Source organism: Anoplopoma fimbria, chromosome 15, assembly GCF_027596085.1.
Source record: "Anoplopoma fimbria isolate UVic2021 breed Golden Eagle Sablefish chromosome 15, Afim_UVic_2022, whole genome shotgun sequence".
NCBI lineage: Eukaryota > Metazoa > Chordata > Actinopteri > Perciformes > Anoplopomatidae > Anoplopoma > Anoplopoma fimbria.
This window is the reverse complement of record NC_072463.1, coordinates 11,816,750-11,833,254: the sequence shown is the minus strand read 5'-3', so window position 1 is coordinate 11,833,254 and position 16,505 is coordinate 11,816,750. Positions and strand designations below refer to the sequence as shown.

At 41.6% G+C, this 16,505-nt stretch overlaps 1 protein-coding gene across 2 annotated transcripts in view; it reads left to right on the top strand.

The window, feature by feature from the left end:
* The window catches only part of syne3 (spectrin repeat containing, nuclear envelope family member 3), a 41,426-nt gene extending 27,742 nt beyond the window's left edge, over positions 1 to 13,684 (top strand). For both annotated transcript variants that reach the window (XM_054614139.1, XM_054614138.1), the window contains exons 16-18: positions 899 to 1,084; positions 2,330 to 2,380; positions 9,536 to 13,684. In XM_054614139.1, the coding sequence (XP_054470114.1) occupies positions 899 to 1,084; positions 2,330 to 2,380; positions 9,536 to 9,718 (420 nt within the window). In that variant the 3' untranslated portion in view covers positions 9,719 to 13,684. The remainder of the gene's footprint in view (positions 1 to 898; positions 1,085 to 2,329; positions 2,381 to 9,535) is intronic.
* Positions 13,685 to 16,505: the final 2,821 nt, after the last annotated feature.

The window sequence follows — 16,505 nt, the reverse complement described above, 5'->3', positions numbered from 1 at the left end:
AGCCAAAAGTGGAAGTATTATGCTGGTTATCTCTTCTCTTAGATAAATGATTATCTTATCTTATCTTATGTCTGTTACTTATTCAGTCCCTCTCTCAAACTCTCAAACCAGACGTGGTGATCCCTATTGTCCTGGGAATGAATGCAGACTGGCAAAAGTCTGGTGTTATTGGCTGTTCCTGTTATTTTGTCCAGTGGCAAAAGGGGCTTAAGTGACTAATGGGGGCTGCTTCACCCCCGGTGTGTGAAGGAGAGGTACCGCAGGTCCTTCCTTCCTGCTGCTGTCAGGCTGCACAACCAGCTCTGCTCCCAGTAGACCACACAACACTAAAAACCTCTGCAATATAAATACACTGTGCAATTATAGTTATAATAGTTATTCTGTCTGTACATATAATATTTCAATTATTGTGGATTTTACTGTTTGTTATTGCTTATTTATAATAGTTGTTTTTATTGCATTTTATTTTTATCTTGTCTTTCTTCTACTATGTCTCTTGTGTGCACTTTACCCTATGCTGCTGTAATCCTGCAAATGTCCCTGCTGCGGGACTAATAAAGGATTATCTTATCTTATCTTAACCTTTTTTTTAAATTGTTTCAGTATTAATGAAGAGTGCTGCAGCCGCTCAGTGAGCTGTCGTGTAATCCTTCAGGCAACTCCTCACCGTCAATGTTCGTCCACTAAAAGTGCTTGTTATTATTATTATTAATGTCTGTCAACATTAGGGAAAGAAACCTACAGAGAAACAAAACCTCTCAGCTGACAGCACCTTCACACTGACCTCTTGTGGTGAAACTTTTAGTTGTGTTGCACTTGTTGCTGCTTGTCATTCAGACACCATGAATGCCCTGTTCTAGTCCACTTACCTAGAGGTCTCTGCTGTGTCCTGGTGCAGGCTCTGAGGGCAGAAGTGGGCTGGGGTCAGGAGCAGTTCCAGCTGCTGCTCCAGGAGAGTCCGGGCGGCGATGCTGGTTCTGGAGCAGCAGAAGACGTGAGTCTGGAGGAGCTCCGCTACCGCTGGATGCTCTACAAGTCCAAACTGAAGGACGTGGGAGACGTCAGGTCCAGGGCCGGTGCCAAGGTGAGAGCAGAGCTGACCTTTTAGCGTTGTGGCGTCAAAGCTAATTCCTTTTAAAAGGCTTTTTGTGTATGTAGGCAACAATCCTAAATGGGAGGTTGAATATTCTCATTGCAGGCCGGCCCATTTTGTTTCCATTGTACTTTAGTCAACGCTAAACTCAGAAAGTCCACTACATATTTGTTAGAGTAGTCTTGATTGCTCATCTACACACAGGTGGCAGTTATCATGTATATAGTTTGTGGCGTGACTGGATGTGTCCGTTAACTCCAGTCCAACCGCAACAGGCGTATGTCCTTATAATCTGTGATCCTCCAATCCAGCTTTGGCTCTCCTGTTGCCAGGTGAACAATGCATTTGCCATACAATGCCATTTCTCTCACATACATTGTCGAATGTATGAAGCCTTTGTCAGCTCATGTAAGGTTTGTGACATGTGAGAGGATTTACTGAACACACGTTTGTGTATTTGATTATTTTTATGGGATAATTGCCTTGGTCTCTGGGAACATGAATTTTTGGTCCCAAAATAAAAGTTAAGGACCCTTGGTATAGGTGATAATAGACAGGTTTCTGTGTGCGTAAACTCTGAGATAAAGGGTTCCCCCATATGAAATAATAAAATTAGATATGGAGCCTAATCTCAGATCAGATTTAGGATGAAGGGTCTTTAGTGTAATGTCTGCACTGAGTGAAATGGTATGTTTAACGTTTACTTCCTTGTTTCTTGTCTTGAAGTTTTTGTCTTTGTTGCAAATTGAGCTGCTGGGATGCAACAGAAATATCAGACTCGTCCTGTTAATAATGGATTATCATCATCATACAGAAACAAATCTTAAATCCAGAGCACAGATGAATTATTTTAGTAATATTCTGTAAATATTATTGTATTCCAGGGTCCTCCTGCGTCACACTGATGTTTTTCACCACAAGGTGGCGGTGTTACATTATTTAGAGCACTGCTTGCACAGTCACGCCTAAGATCCACTATCACACATCTGCAAAGTAGCTGCTGCTCAGTGGACTGACAGTCTTCTCCAGATGTGGTGGAACCAAATATAAACAAACGTATTCACAACCTCACGTGATTTTTTTTTTTTTTTTAAGTGCCACCGACCGGGCTGTGCTACATGACACCAAAATGCATGAGTCAGCAGTCAGTCAGGATCTCCAATGTGGTTTGAACTTAGTATGATGATCCAGTGCACAAGGTGTGTGTAACTCTGTCTATGTTTCATTTCTCTGCAGAGAGTCCAAACCAAACAAGAGGAGCCGGTTGTCGCAGAAAAGCTGCAAAAGGTAACAACAAACGATGAAGTGTTGTTAAAACGATGGACATCGTAACTGGTGGCATGAGGCTCCACCAGCTAACAAGTCACCATGGTGGAAAAGAGCAGCACTAGTTTACACACACAACACGTGTTCAGAGCTCATAGAGTCAGCTCCTAGTCTGCATTACACTGTTATTTATCTTTATTTATTTTTTCTGATTAACAGATTTAGTCTGGAACTTGTCAGAAAATAGTGAAAATAATTTCCAAGAGCCAAAACTGATGTCTTGCAATGCCTTGTATGCAACCAACAATCCTAAACCCCAAAAAGAAGTGAGAGGAACACGATAAACAGTATGAAAATATAAAAACAGCCTTTTTCGGTCTAATTGGTTAATCAGGGAATTGTTTCAGCATTAGTGTCAGACATATTGACCCACAGACTGGAGACCTGACCGACTCAGACTGATGAGAAGCCTCTGAAATGATGCCCAGCTGCTGCTGCTGCTGCGACCTCTTCACTCAACACAGCTTCCTCAGATAGCCGTGGGAACAAATTATAGTCACTTTTTTAGTAAACCTCATTGCTCTTAAGTATTTTATTTTTTTACATTTAACCTGTGGGTGCTTTTTTTTTTTTTTTTTTTTTTTTTTTTTTTTTTACTCCCTGAGTTTACATTTGTCTGAGGAGTATTATGGTACATGTCCACAGGGGCAAGTTTAAAAGTGAGGGGTTGCGCTGCTTTTCAGCATTGAACACTTGCTGGGCTGCCACCAGGCACCAGGAACCTGATTGGACGACAAACATGGCAGCAAGTTTGGAAGTTCACTGAAATGTGTTTGTGAATGCATTTGATCCGAGACGATAGCCTTTCAGCCGTTGAACAGTCCGTCTCCAGAGGTGCGGAGCCGCTCCTGACGCCCGGGATTTGAACGACTTAGCTAAGACCTCAACTTTATGCAAATGAGCTGCGGCCAACGACATTCCAGAATGCATTGCATGGCTGCTTACATAGACAATGAGACGATTTAGTTCAAAGGAACTGAAAACATAACGTGTATTTTATTCTTTCTTGTAGTGGAGGAAATGTGAGGTGCATAAAAAGTAAATGTTTGGGTCTTTCTAAAACATCTGAACTAAGTGCTCTCCTGTATTGAAATTTCCCAGAGGTCTTTGGGCCAAAGAGAGCCAAACACCTGACCACCCAGGACTGGCATCAAGTCAAGCAAATCAAACCCCTCACCCGCTCCATTGATTTAGTAAGGGGGTGGCTGGTGAGCAGATTAAAGCCTGCCCTCCCCCTCTGGCCCCCCATTGACCCCTCAGACCCCTCTGCTGAAAAGCCCTCCAAACATTCCTGTATCTTTTCACACGCTCTTTACAGGCTGCCTTCATCTGCAGGAGAGGGGGTTGATTGTTTTATTGACTAGATGGTCTGTGGAGTCACTACATTATCTTCTTTTGCCATGAAACAAAAAACACCCACCATTTAGCAGCAACTTATGACTTTACCAGAATAATTGATGTGCTGGAAAAAAATCGAGTTTGCGTTTCCTTGTGATTCTTTGAGTCTTTTAAACATAATGTTTCTTCATCTTGGAATGACAGGCGTCTTTGTGTGCACGTCAGCTCAACAATATACATCCTGTCCTCTCTGCAACTGTTGGGCTTCATGTCTCTGAGCTGTCAAAGCCTCTGCTAGCTATGCAGTCACCAGTAGGAAGTGAGTTTATCAGGCCTATTTGCTGCATTCTTCTAGTGTCTACTTGTCCTTTCAGCACACATGCGCCAGTATTCTCACACTGGGTTTCTGCCAGATCAGAATACTGATCTGTACTTCTAACACAACAATAAACTGCACAATACAATTACATTAATGGGTAGAAGAGTCTTGAGCTAGCAGACTCAGTTTTGGTTCAGACCACAGCTCTAAGTCAGCATGCTAACATAGTGAAGTGAACAGGTATAACGTTAGCCATGGTCACGATCTTAGTTTAGCATTCCAGCATGCTAACATTTGCTAAGTAACATTAAATAGAAAATAAAACTATGGCTGATGTATTGGACGGGTTAAAATGTTTTTACAATTCATCCTGAGGGGAACATGAATCTGTGAACTTCATTTGGTAGTTTCCATCCAGTGGTTATCGAGATATATCAGTCTGAGACGTGCCAGAAACATTGTGCTTTATTGGTTCCAAAAGCAACATGGCTTATGAAGGTATATCAGCCAAACTGAAACTAAGACAACAGTTAAGCCTTTTATACAGATTGATAAACGAGCCGGACTCTTAACTCCACCAGGAATCCTCCCGTCTCCATTCACAGCCTCTGATGAGTCCCACGCTTCTCTAACGCTGTGAATTAGACACAATAGCTCCACGTTATGCTTAACATAACCATGAGCAGATTAATTTATCAGAACTCGCAGGTAGAGAATACATGAGTTATCCATAAGCTCGCACAATGTAAAAAGTACTTCTATACTTTTTCTGTCAAGATATCTGCAGGAAATGTCGAGTGTAATTGATGGTAGCTGGCCAGCGATCAAACAAATGTTCAAATGTACATTATTGTGAATTTACCCTGTTTATTACAAGAGTAGATGTAGGTCCACACGCACAAATCCTAGACCTCATAGGGGACATATCAGGTTCATATTAAGGTTCATACGTGTATTTTGGGTTTCTACCGGAACATGTTTACGTGCTTTTATGTTAAAAAAACACATAATCTTTCTTATTCTGTCTATTTAACCTGTTTTCACTCACTGTCTAACGTTCCGTTTTAGATCTTCATTCACTCGGTCATAGGGCTGGGAATCACTATTGGATACTTCTGCAAGCATTTTGATATGAAGTGCCATTTTGTAATGTTCTTAATCCTTGTGCTCTATCACATCTAAGGTTAACATTAATTTGAGTTATGACACCACACCAACACGGATCTGTGACTTTATTCCCACCATATGGGCAACGTTAAGAGTAACATTTAAAAGAAGCAAGAAGGCAACGAATACTAGCCAATCAGAGGCCGAGGAGTGCAGGTCTTAGCAATATGTGGGTAGGAAAAAAATATCAACCAAACCAATGTAAATAACAGGCTGCACAACTGCCAATGGCTGTGAAAGAGTCATGAAGATAAGAGGGAAGGTCAACGTTTAAAACTCTTAATAACCCAGTACCGAGTAGTGCTGAGACTCCTCCAGTCAAACCAGACCCGCATCACATCCTTTTAGTACCCAGATCTAGAAAAACATGACTTTTTGCATAGTTTTGCTCGCAGCCACTTCAAGCGTTCTTTGAATTAACTGCCACGTATGATCGGCCCACTACCCCATCAGCTACAGCCTACACAGTCTGCTGTGGGTGAAGTCGAGTGCTGAGTATTTAACAGAGTTGCCGAGATGTCACCAAAGCGTTGGAAAGCATGGCTACGCCAAGCGCCTGTGCCATCTGATAAAAAGTCAACTGGGGCGGTTGAGGCATATTGCGCAATGTTGGCAATGTTTCATTGGCAATGTTTCCATCTACATGAAGTTTCCACTTACATGTTGGGTAAGAAATGTAGCAAATGAAGTACTCTATTGATAGTGGTAGTAGTCATTTTTCTAACAATACCCAGCCCTCCTCAGACACAGGTAGCTGACGTAGTGTCGGCTGACTCTAAGAAACACACACACATACCTTTGTCCTGTGGGTGTTTGTCATACAGAGGTATGGCTAGCTAGTTTCACTTCCGTTTCCATCAATCATTAACCTTTACGCACACAGTCAAACCCAGCGTTCATGTCCCTCTCTGTCCCACTGAAGGGATTGTCCTCGGGGCTTGTTGTGTTTAAACACCTGAAAATGTTTCTGAAGATAAAAGCTCATACATGTTCTAATAGATTCCTATGTAATTCTATCCCAGCCCTCATTCTGTATCACTTTTTTTTTTTTTACTTAACTGACCGGCTACTTCTATTCCATGGGATTTACTCTTATCGTCATGACAACAGTCAAACTAATTATAGTACATTTGGTGGAAGTAGTACTCATAAGGTAACAGTATTGTGACATCACTGACAAAAGGTCAGATGAGGTCCAACCTGTCAGATAATCAGACAGGTTTCAGAGTCCATCGTGTAGCACCGCCATGTTTCTACAGTAGCCTAGAATGGACAAACTACACATTAGCCACCATATTTCTCTGACACGCGTGTGCACCTGCAGTAACGTGAGCTGCAGAGTGTAAAACAGTGTTACCACCAGCTGCCGTCTGACTTCTGTTGCTCCTATAGTAGTGTAATTATGGTATGGATGGGCTCTGAGCGAGGCCAACGGCGTTGGCAATAGGAATATTTTGGTAACAATATGGTAACCTCGAAACAATACAATGGTTGTATCAGTGCAATTTTTGGTTTTAGAAATGGTAATATCCTGACAGTAATGGGTCAATACCCTGATGACAGTGAGATAATATATTGTTTTCCCAATATTAACGGCTTCTATCAGTATAATACCTTCAGAATCACATGAAAATCCTTTTGAAGTCAAAATTGTTAATTCCCATTTTATATTGCTGAAATACATCAAGACAAGTGACCTGGAAACACCTGCACTAGTTCCTGTGTAATAACCATGATCCGGGCTGCAAAATGCTGTTACATTATTTAGTTAATTACATGGTATTACTGTAGTATTACCTCTTTATTATAAACTATTACTCCACTATTACCACGTTATTACTGAGCTGAGATGTAAAGTGCTACCTACTGTTCTTACTATGGCAGTGAATACACACAATTTGTCAATGAGAGATAATTGTTAACATTCAGAAACATGACACATCACATAATACATTTAGGTCCCTACAGTTACTCATATTTCATAATGGCAATAAGTCATAAGGAAACGTTTACTTCTAAGGTATTACAATCCTAAGGGAAGAAGAACGTTTCCACACTGTCGTATGAAGGAACTTTAGTTGTTACTTTTTTTTATGTGTACTACAGAGTGTAAGTGTCATGGATTTTAGCAAACGAGATTCACACAACAATCTTTCACCAAAGCAGCCCATCTGCTGTCTGCTGTGTTGGTGTTTGATGCCGGGCCTCAGTGAATGGTGCCTTTAGTTTATCATGGAGTTATTTCCAGTGAGGCTGTGTGACGCAGGGCTCAGAAGGTGAGAGATGAGCGTAGGCGGCAAACAGGATTCAGAGAGAAACGGGAAAGAGTGTCGGGGCCTGATCTGAATCCTTCACCGTGGTACATGATGTGTGCGACTCTGTGGGCGGACTGCTTCTGCTTTCATCTTCAGAGTCCTTTAACTTACCAGGCTTTCTCAATCTGCACCTTACATTGTTTGTTGATACAAGTACAAAATATGTCATTTTCCAAACTTTGTCCAGAGTGTATTAGCTAATAAAGGAATAGAAAATAAAAAACATTGTGAAGAATACAAGGCAGAAATCTAAAAAAGCAGTTGAGGCACATGTGGATGTGTTGTCTTTAAGGCAAGTATGAAAGAGTTCTGTCTTAAAGGGAAAGTGTGTAGGATTTGGTTGAATTAAGCGCTGTGGTTGCAGATTACAACCAACTGATTACTCGTCCACTCACTTCTCCCTCTCCAAGACTGTGGTAACGCCAGCCGCCGAGTGCAAAACCGTGGTACCACGTTCACCTCACTCCCAGGCTATCGCCACCACTGCGTCTAGTGGTCTGCTTTATCTAAGGAGGTCAGACGGTGGCTGGGGGTACCAGGGTTTTGCACTCTGCAGCTCACGATACCACCGTTTCATGTAGAGTCTACAACAGTGGCCTTCAGGTAACGTTAAACATGAAAGTCTCTCTGGAGCCAGGGTTTAGTGTGTCCGTTCTGGGCTACTGTAGAAACATGGCGGTTCAACACGGTGGACTCTGTGAAGAGGACCAGCTCCCTATGTAGATATGAAAGACTCATGAGATGCAGATAAAAAGAAGCCAACTCATTTGTAGAAGAGAGACGTACACGAGGTCAGAACCATGCAATCCCAAAAAGCAAACTGTCAACACATATTGTTGATTGTTAAAGAATGAGCAGATCAGAAAACAGTGAGGTTTTTGATTAGAATATTATTTTATTTACTTATAAAAATGAATGTCTCTCTACCTTAAGGGTAAATACAGCTCCCAGCAGTGTATTAATGGTAAGCCAATCTACGTCAAACATAATGCATACAATGACAACCTTTATGTTTAATATCTGTTGCACACGGTCTTTTACAAGTTGAGAAAATAAACTTTTTTTTAATGAGTTAGTGCGTAATGAGGTCCATTTGATGCTGCCAGGAAACGAGTGTTGAGCTTTTATAACTTCTATCGTCCCTCCATCAATGAGCATCCAGCTCTTTTATAAGTTGACTCTATGAGGAAGTAATCTTGTTATAATCAAAAATAAAAACAAACTATGTAAATAGCTAAATATGTAAAGCACGTTATAGCTTGTTAAGCTGTCGTGCCAGATGGTTTGTGACACAGATCCCTCTGAGAAACCGTCGTTGAAAACTGTTTGGAAAGATCGGGCACTTTATAAAAAGATACTTGGCAGGTTATTGGACGCGCCATCTGTTAATCAAACTTAATGTTGGGAGGAGAGCGGACATTTCCTTCTCTGAGAAAAAGCATTTAGTGTTGTGACTCTCCAGCTCTGAACAAACTGGTGCTACTGCAGCGTCTCTGCTCACCTCTCATTGTTGACTCTGTGGTCACAGCAGTAGCTCCTCACAGGGCGCTCATTGGTCCGTGCTCTGGCGTACCGGACTCAAATGCGTAAATTGAAGCCTGACTATGGATTTTGGTGTTAAACGTGATCCCTTAATTCTCATGTGACCTTGTGACAACATGAAAATCCAGCTGCCGCAAGAGGTAGAACTCTTATGGGCACTTGGAAAAATGTTTAATATGTTGATTATATTTTTTCTCCCAATTTCTTTTTATCTAAAAGAAAATTATGAAAGAAATTCAACTTGCCTATTATTATTTCTTTTTTTATGATTTATGGTGTCACGACCTGGCTCTCTAGCCATGCCCAGTAAGAGAGGGAGAAATAATAAGTCATTTATTTAAATGGATGTGTGAATGGTAAACCCAGAATCAACTGTCAGTAGAATCAGTGGAGGGTTCAGAGGGTTTTAACCTGTTGCTGCTGCTGTTGTTGCAGAAGCCCGGCTTGTGTCGGCGGGTGTGTTGGCTGGCTCTTCCTCTGTGGCTCCTCTTCCTCGCTCTGCTGCTCCTGGCCTTCCTGCTGCCCCTCATGGAGGAAGGCAACAGCTGCTCCCTCTCCAACAACTTCGCCCGGTCCTTCAACGTCATGCTCCGTTACGACGGACCGCCCCCCACATAGAGGGGAGTAACGCCTCCCCTCACTCTCTACAGCAGCTTATTCTAGAACGGACCGTGGCTTATGAAGAAAGTGTTGACCCCTGTCCTCCTGTCATCATGGGTAAGACTGTAAGAACACAAACGGGACCGGTTCAGTGGACTCTGCAACAAACCTTCCACTCATTTTAAAAACAACTCAAGTCATTAATAGATTTGCTTTGAATCCTTTAATATCAGCTCTACTCGGATGTAGCAGACACATCTGCAAACTACAAGTCCCACATTTTACCGGTGCTCCTAATCATTCTGGACTACGTCGTCAAGTTGACACTTGATGACGCTGCTCAACCTCACATCCATGCTTCTATGCATTATAAAAATCATGATCTGCTAATCATCAAATTACTTAAAGATCAGCATAATTGCAATAGGACTACAAATCCAGGGCTCATTCTAAGATTTTAAGATTTTCTACCAGACAGTAGCAGCTCTAACATCCGTAATCGATGTCTGCTTGTCCGCTTGTGTCGGAGCACAACACATGCTGGGGGCCATCGTGACTCAGACGTCTGCTACACTCGCACACACAGTGCACACTGAAGCTCGTGTCCACCGTCCACACCAGGAACAAAACCACACTCATGGATTTGTTTTGACACCCTTTGTTGGAAAAGGTTGTAAAAACACGTGACAGAGGACATGAGCTGCTTCAATGACACAAGTCCCTGCTGCATTCCTACTGAGAGTTAACAGCAGTCCAGCAGCCATTAAGTAGAACACGAACCAGGAGATCCAAACCAAAGACTGCAAGCAACAGAACTGGACATGACCCTGTTCTCTCCAGTGGTCTGGATTAGAAAACCAGGGTACCAACAAAGACTCCCTGAGGTGCTTTTAGCTGTGCTATTAGCTAACGTTGTACTGATGATATGTAGCAACGTTACACAACTAGTTTGCAAAGAACTACAAAGTGCAGCTTTATATTTTAAATCATTGTGTTTCATTTCTTAAAGATTTTAAGGTAAAAAATGACATTGTGTGTCCCCGGTATTGTAAAATCATCGTATGTTCGAACCAAGAGCAACGTGGCTAATCCTTCTGATGTGACTGGGAACATTGGGATCTTATATTTCCATCTTTTTTGAAGTTGACTTGATCATTTAACTGATTAAATATAGCATTACAGCCCCAGTGCTGTACAGTGCTTTCAGACCAGCGTGTGCCTGTCCGTACCACATGGACCCCAATCTGAATGTGGACTGTGGGCTCCAGTTGTTGGCTGGAAACTGTGCTGTACACTAGAGAGCTAAAGTCCCATCAGAACCCAACGGCTAACGGTCTGATGATGATAAGTCTATGGGTGTTACGACAAATGTTTCTGTGGTTCCGGTGTAGCCCGCCAACATTCCCGTGCCCTGGTTATTAACAGTCCGATAAGCATAAACGTCTACAACCTGGATTGGTTAACAGTTCAATCTTTTAAACTAATAAAACCATATATCATCGTCAGAAAATAGCCGGTAGGTTCCCAAATTGCATTGCAATGCTCTCTACACAGACTGTTTAACCGAACGCAACCAAAGCCTGCTCCAACGTGATTGGTCAATACTACCCAGACTACAAATGGAAACCAGAATGATTCTGATACCAAAGTCCCGTCCCGTGGCCTACGGATTCAGAATTTATATGCAGATATCTTTTTATAGATTTTAGATAATATAGTCCTGGTTCCCCCCCGCTGCTGTTCCACTTGCAACATCTCATTAAATGTGAAACATGTTGCTGGGGTTTACTGTACATAAACTATATTCTTTTTTAACAATGTTTCCATTTTACCAGCGTGGCACAGGCATCATCATACCCAAGAGCCCTCCTGCTCTTTTTTTAAACGCCATTCAGCCCATCCTGTAATAATCTCCATTTTACTTTTTTTGTGATGCTTAACCCACGATGGACAGGGGCTTGTGGGAAACAGTGGTTTTTTTTGTTTTTTTTGTTTGTTTTTTTAAATGAAGCTAAAAACCGAAATATTGATTAAAAAAACAAACAAAACAACATCCGTGTTTAGACTTACTGTTGAGCAGGATAATGCTCCAAAGCTTGGTTTTTACTAATATTGGTAATGTGATTTTGAATGAAGATCAGGCCCCAGAAGGTCTTATTTTTATAAAAAAGAATTTACACAGACAAAGTACACAGTCTGAGAGGAAGGGAGAGGTTTCTTTATAAATCCAATTTGAAAGCCAAAACCAAACGTCCCTCCCCTGATCCCAGACCACGTCTCTTCCTCTTATCACAGTGGTTGATCACGTTGCTCACGGTGTAAACACACTAACAGATGGTTGACTCATCCGGCAACAATTTAGTAGAAGGCGGTGCACATGAAGAATCATTATCACATGACCGATAGAACCTTTACCCTTACATTTACAGACTATTGTCCAATGAAGGTGTGTGTGTATGTGTGTGTTTTTGTGGGCAGTCAACTCATGCTCTCTTCCCTTCTAATGACACATTTTCTCATGGAAACCACATCCAACGCTCTGAACATTAAGAAGGACTGTATCATAATTGCTGTTAGTATTTACAGAATGTACTTTGAAGAACCAAACTCGCTCTTTGTAGGTTGATTGTGTCCGTAGAACATTTGACAGCATGTCTTTTGTGTTCTTGCATGTGAGCATAAGATTTATTTATCTTTATCCTGTTAACACTGATTTCATGACTCATCTTCAGGAATAAGAAGGCTGTTATTTTTTTATTTTTTTCTACTGTACATCTCCTGAGAGCTGCTCAACTGATTTTCTCTTCGGAAGGTGCTTCTTTTGCTTCTTCACAGCCTAAACCACCAGTGAGAACACTTAGAAAGCCGTGTACCGTGGCCCCTGACGCTCTCTTGGACCGCGTCGGGCTCCTGATGCCAGCGGTCGAGCTGTAAACGTTGGCACTCACACTTTCTTTGGTGCAAACCCCCAAAATAACTTGTTTTACCCTGCACTCTCTCTCTCTCTTTCCACTCCGCACACACACCCCTAAAAATACACCCAAACACCTCCACACACCCTCACATACTCCATGTGTAGGCTTTTATTGATTTATCATGTTGCTGTGGCAACAGTGACCAAATCGAGTAAATCTTCCTATCTTCCCAGCTATAGTCTTTGTTTTAGCAGCAACTTTGCAAGTCCTCCATTATGTTTCTGAGTTCACGTTAGGGTCAGAGCACCGGTGAGACACAAAGACGTTACACTTCAGCATCATTAGATTATCACGTCCCAGTTTAGACACAAAAGTATAACTCCCCCGCCAAAAATGAAAGCACATGGGGGAAAATATGGAGTTAGTTCGGCACACGCTTTAACTATCAACCCCACCGGTGCCGACTTCTACTGTGTGAATATGCTCCATGCTGCATGGAACCATGTTACCATGGCCTTAAAGCTTCATGTATACCATCCAGTTAATCATTGTATCAGTGCCATAACCTCCTGTATTTATTCAGTATGTAGCTTTATAAAGCACTCACAATCAGCCTACTATAAGAGTTGTATTAGCAAGTTAACTATAAGATTGAGCGTGTTAATGCTGCATTGTGTTCTGCTTATTGCCCTGTCCTCCTCTGTCGTCCACTATGCATGTGTCCTTTCAGAGCCGAAGCATCGTCCGGCTCCAACACTGCATTGTGTCCATTGATACCTTATGCAATGTATGAAATGACTTTAATGTCCTGAGCATGTCTGCTCCTTTACATACAACATGTGTGACAGACACGCAAGAAGAAAAGCTGCCACTGTGGTCTGGGTACATTCATTATGCAAAAATGTCTAAATGCCAGTGTCTGCTCTCAGATTGAGGTGTTAAATATACTGGTAAAGATTGACAAGAGCTTTTTTATTGTAAAAATGATTCTATTTTCTTAATTTTTTGAAACATTGTTCAAGAAAGCTTGTATTTAACCTATGTTGTTTTTTATTCAGAAGAAATAAAAATGCAGTTGAATATTCTGTGGGTTTTGCTTTGAGATTTTTTTTTTTTTTACATATATTGCCAGTGAAGCTTTTTTCCACCAGCTTCATGAGGAGGATAAGACACCTTTGGAATCATTTCTAACTTTGTATAGAGGGCTAACGGTTTCCATCCAATTCCTGTCTCTGTGTGAAGCTAGGCTAAACATTAAAGCATTTATAACTATACTTAATTAAATAAATAATGAACTGCTTAAGTAACTCTGGCTTCAGCAACCAACAAATTAGTTCTCCAGTATGGCGGAATGTCCCTTTAGATTCAGCTAGCATGCTAACCGCAAAGGGTCAAGTGGTTTTATGGAATTGGTTGACGATGAGAAAAATGTAGAACAATACCAGCGTTAAAGCAGTTTCTCAAAAATGCGTTGCAGGAATACGGAAAATCACCATGCAAATTTTAATTTATTTTTAACTATGCAAACTGGGCCTGGAGCGAAATAATCCACGTAATCGAGTTCGGTAAACAAATCCCTTATTTTACATATTGCAACAAAAACCTATCCAGAAAGAAAAGGTCTGAAGGGCTAACGTTAACGACATGATGCGTAAATGAACAAATGTTATGCTAGCACTAGCTGGCGCGGCTAGCCCCGCGTTGTGACCGACGTTAGCGAGAACGTATCAGCTATGTTACCATCTTTATGGTATCCATGCTGCTGGCCGGTCTCATGCCGTTTACGTCGTCCTTTATTAGGTTGTTGAGGTGGTCTGTATTTCTTGCACTATATTTGGGTGTTTAGGAACCAGACTGATAAGATTTTCCCCCATTTTGGCAGCACGCTAGCTAGCTAGCTAACTAGCTGGAGGTATGACATCACTTGGAACAGAGGATTTCATGGGTCAAACGTATATTCTACAGGTGGAACTCTGTTGAAATTGAAATAGTGAATATTTCTTCTCCCGCACAAAATTTCCATGCAAAAACCCTGTGCTCGGTGTGAAATGTTTTTTTTATCCAGCATCCAATATGTATGTACACTGTGAAAGTGGACACGGACGTACACGTTGTACACACTGAGCTATCTGCTATCTGACTTATCATGATACTATATCCAGCTACCACAGTTCCACTCTTTTTGGAGACATCGCTGCGTCTTCATCATCTGATCTTCATGGCCGTGGCGGTCTGTGTGAGTGTTCTTCTGAATGTGCGCTGCCTCCTACGCCGCCATCACCCCGTCCTCCCAGCCAGGCCCGCCGAGCTGTGCCGCAATCTGGAGCGCTCGCTTTGCCAAATGCGTGGAGCAAAATAACACCAGAGCAGCCTCTCTCCCAGAGAAGATTCCATGTTTTTAATATAGTCTCAGTCCAACAAAATAATCAATGTAAATTCTCATTATATATGAATATGAATTCCGCCTTTTTAAGAAATTCACTAGAGGGGTATCTAAAGAATCTCTAAAGCTTGTGTCAACTAGACCTTATTTCAGTTAATAAACCAAAACCCCAATAAAAATATAACATTGACTTCAAAATGAGGGAAGCGGAAGAGCTAAAATGCTAACTCATTTCCAGGTTTTAGGACTCCACTCCGCCATAGACGTAAACCTTAAATGTTTCCATTGGGTAGCAGGTTTTAGCAGCTGGCTTTGTTACTTTGCATCTGTAACGTCGTCCGTGTTAGGGGAAGTGATCTCCATGGCCCTGTCGTTGAGCAACCACGTAAACGCATTAGTCGAACACAAAGGAATGTGTGGTCGTAGCTATGGTATGTGTTATTATATCGCCGATACGCAATAAGATCACTCGATTTCAGCTATCCGTCTTTATAACAAGTACTAAATACTTCAAGAAACTTCCCTTCAAGCCACAAACAAGGTGAGGTGTAGGCTAGCTGCTTCCAGTCATTATGCTAAGCTAGGCTAACCACATTCTGACTCCTGCTCTGTACTTAACACACAATCTGATTATCTCACTCTCAGAAAGACAGCAAACTGTTTCTTTATTGATAGATGATGCTGTGTCTTTAATAAAACAGCCCTGTCCTTCACTTCATTTTGATTATCATTCTAGAGTACTGTCTGTTTTTGGAAAATGTTAAAGGGGAACACCAATAAACTGAAGGTGTAGGGTTTAAAGTGGACATGTAGGAGGCAGAGGGTCAAATGAGAGACTTTATCGACTTGTATTGTGAAAAAGAGTGGGATCTATCACCATAATGGCTAAAGTCAGGTTATATTGGCCTCTGGAGTCCCTACATTTTATAGAAATGAAATACTAAACAGATTTAAACCATGAAAAACTATAACAGGTTTGCTTCACTGTGTGTTTGGTCTGTACACAGCCCAAAGCCAACGCTCCAGCTCTATGGGCCAGAGGTTCACATCCCCCTCTCATGCTCCCATCTCTCCTGTCTCGGTCTGTCTTTATAGTGAAGGTCTCTAAAACAGCATTTAGGACATCCGGGGGATTATAAACTCTATTTTTACACACACTGATACAAATATTTTGGGATTAGTAGGTCACAGAGTCTGGCTGTCACATATCTGTCAAGATCTTTAGGCCACTTGTGTGAAACACTTTACTAACAGCATAAACTGAAATTCCTAGGGGGCCCCTGGATCTGATTTACCATTCATCCTTAAGTAATCTCTCTTGAATTATAGAGCTGCATCTTTTTTTAGTGCATAAGCACATCTATCATTTATGGTGTTAATATTCACATAGACCCATCAGACCTATGTCAATCAGAACGTTCCACATCCCAGCATGCTCTACCAGCATAATATATATATAACGCTTACTGTCACTTTTTATACCACACAATGATTGCCCTTCACCACA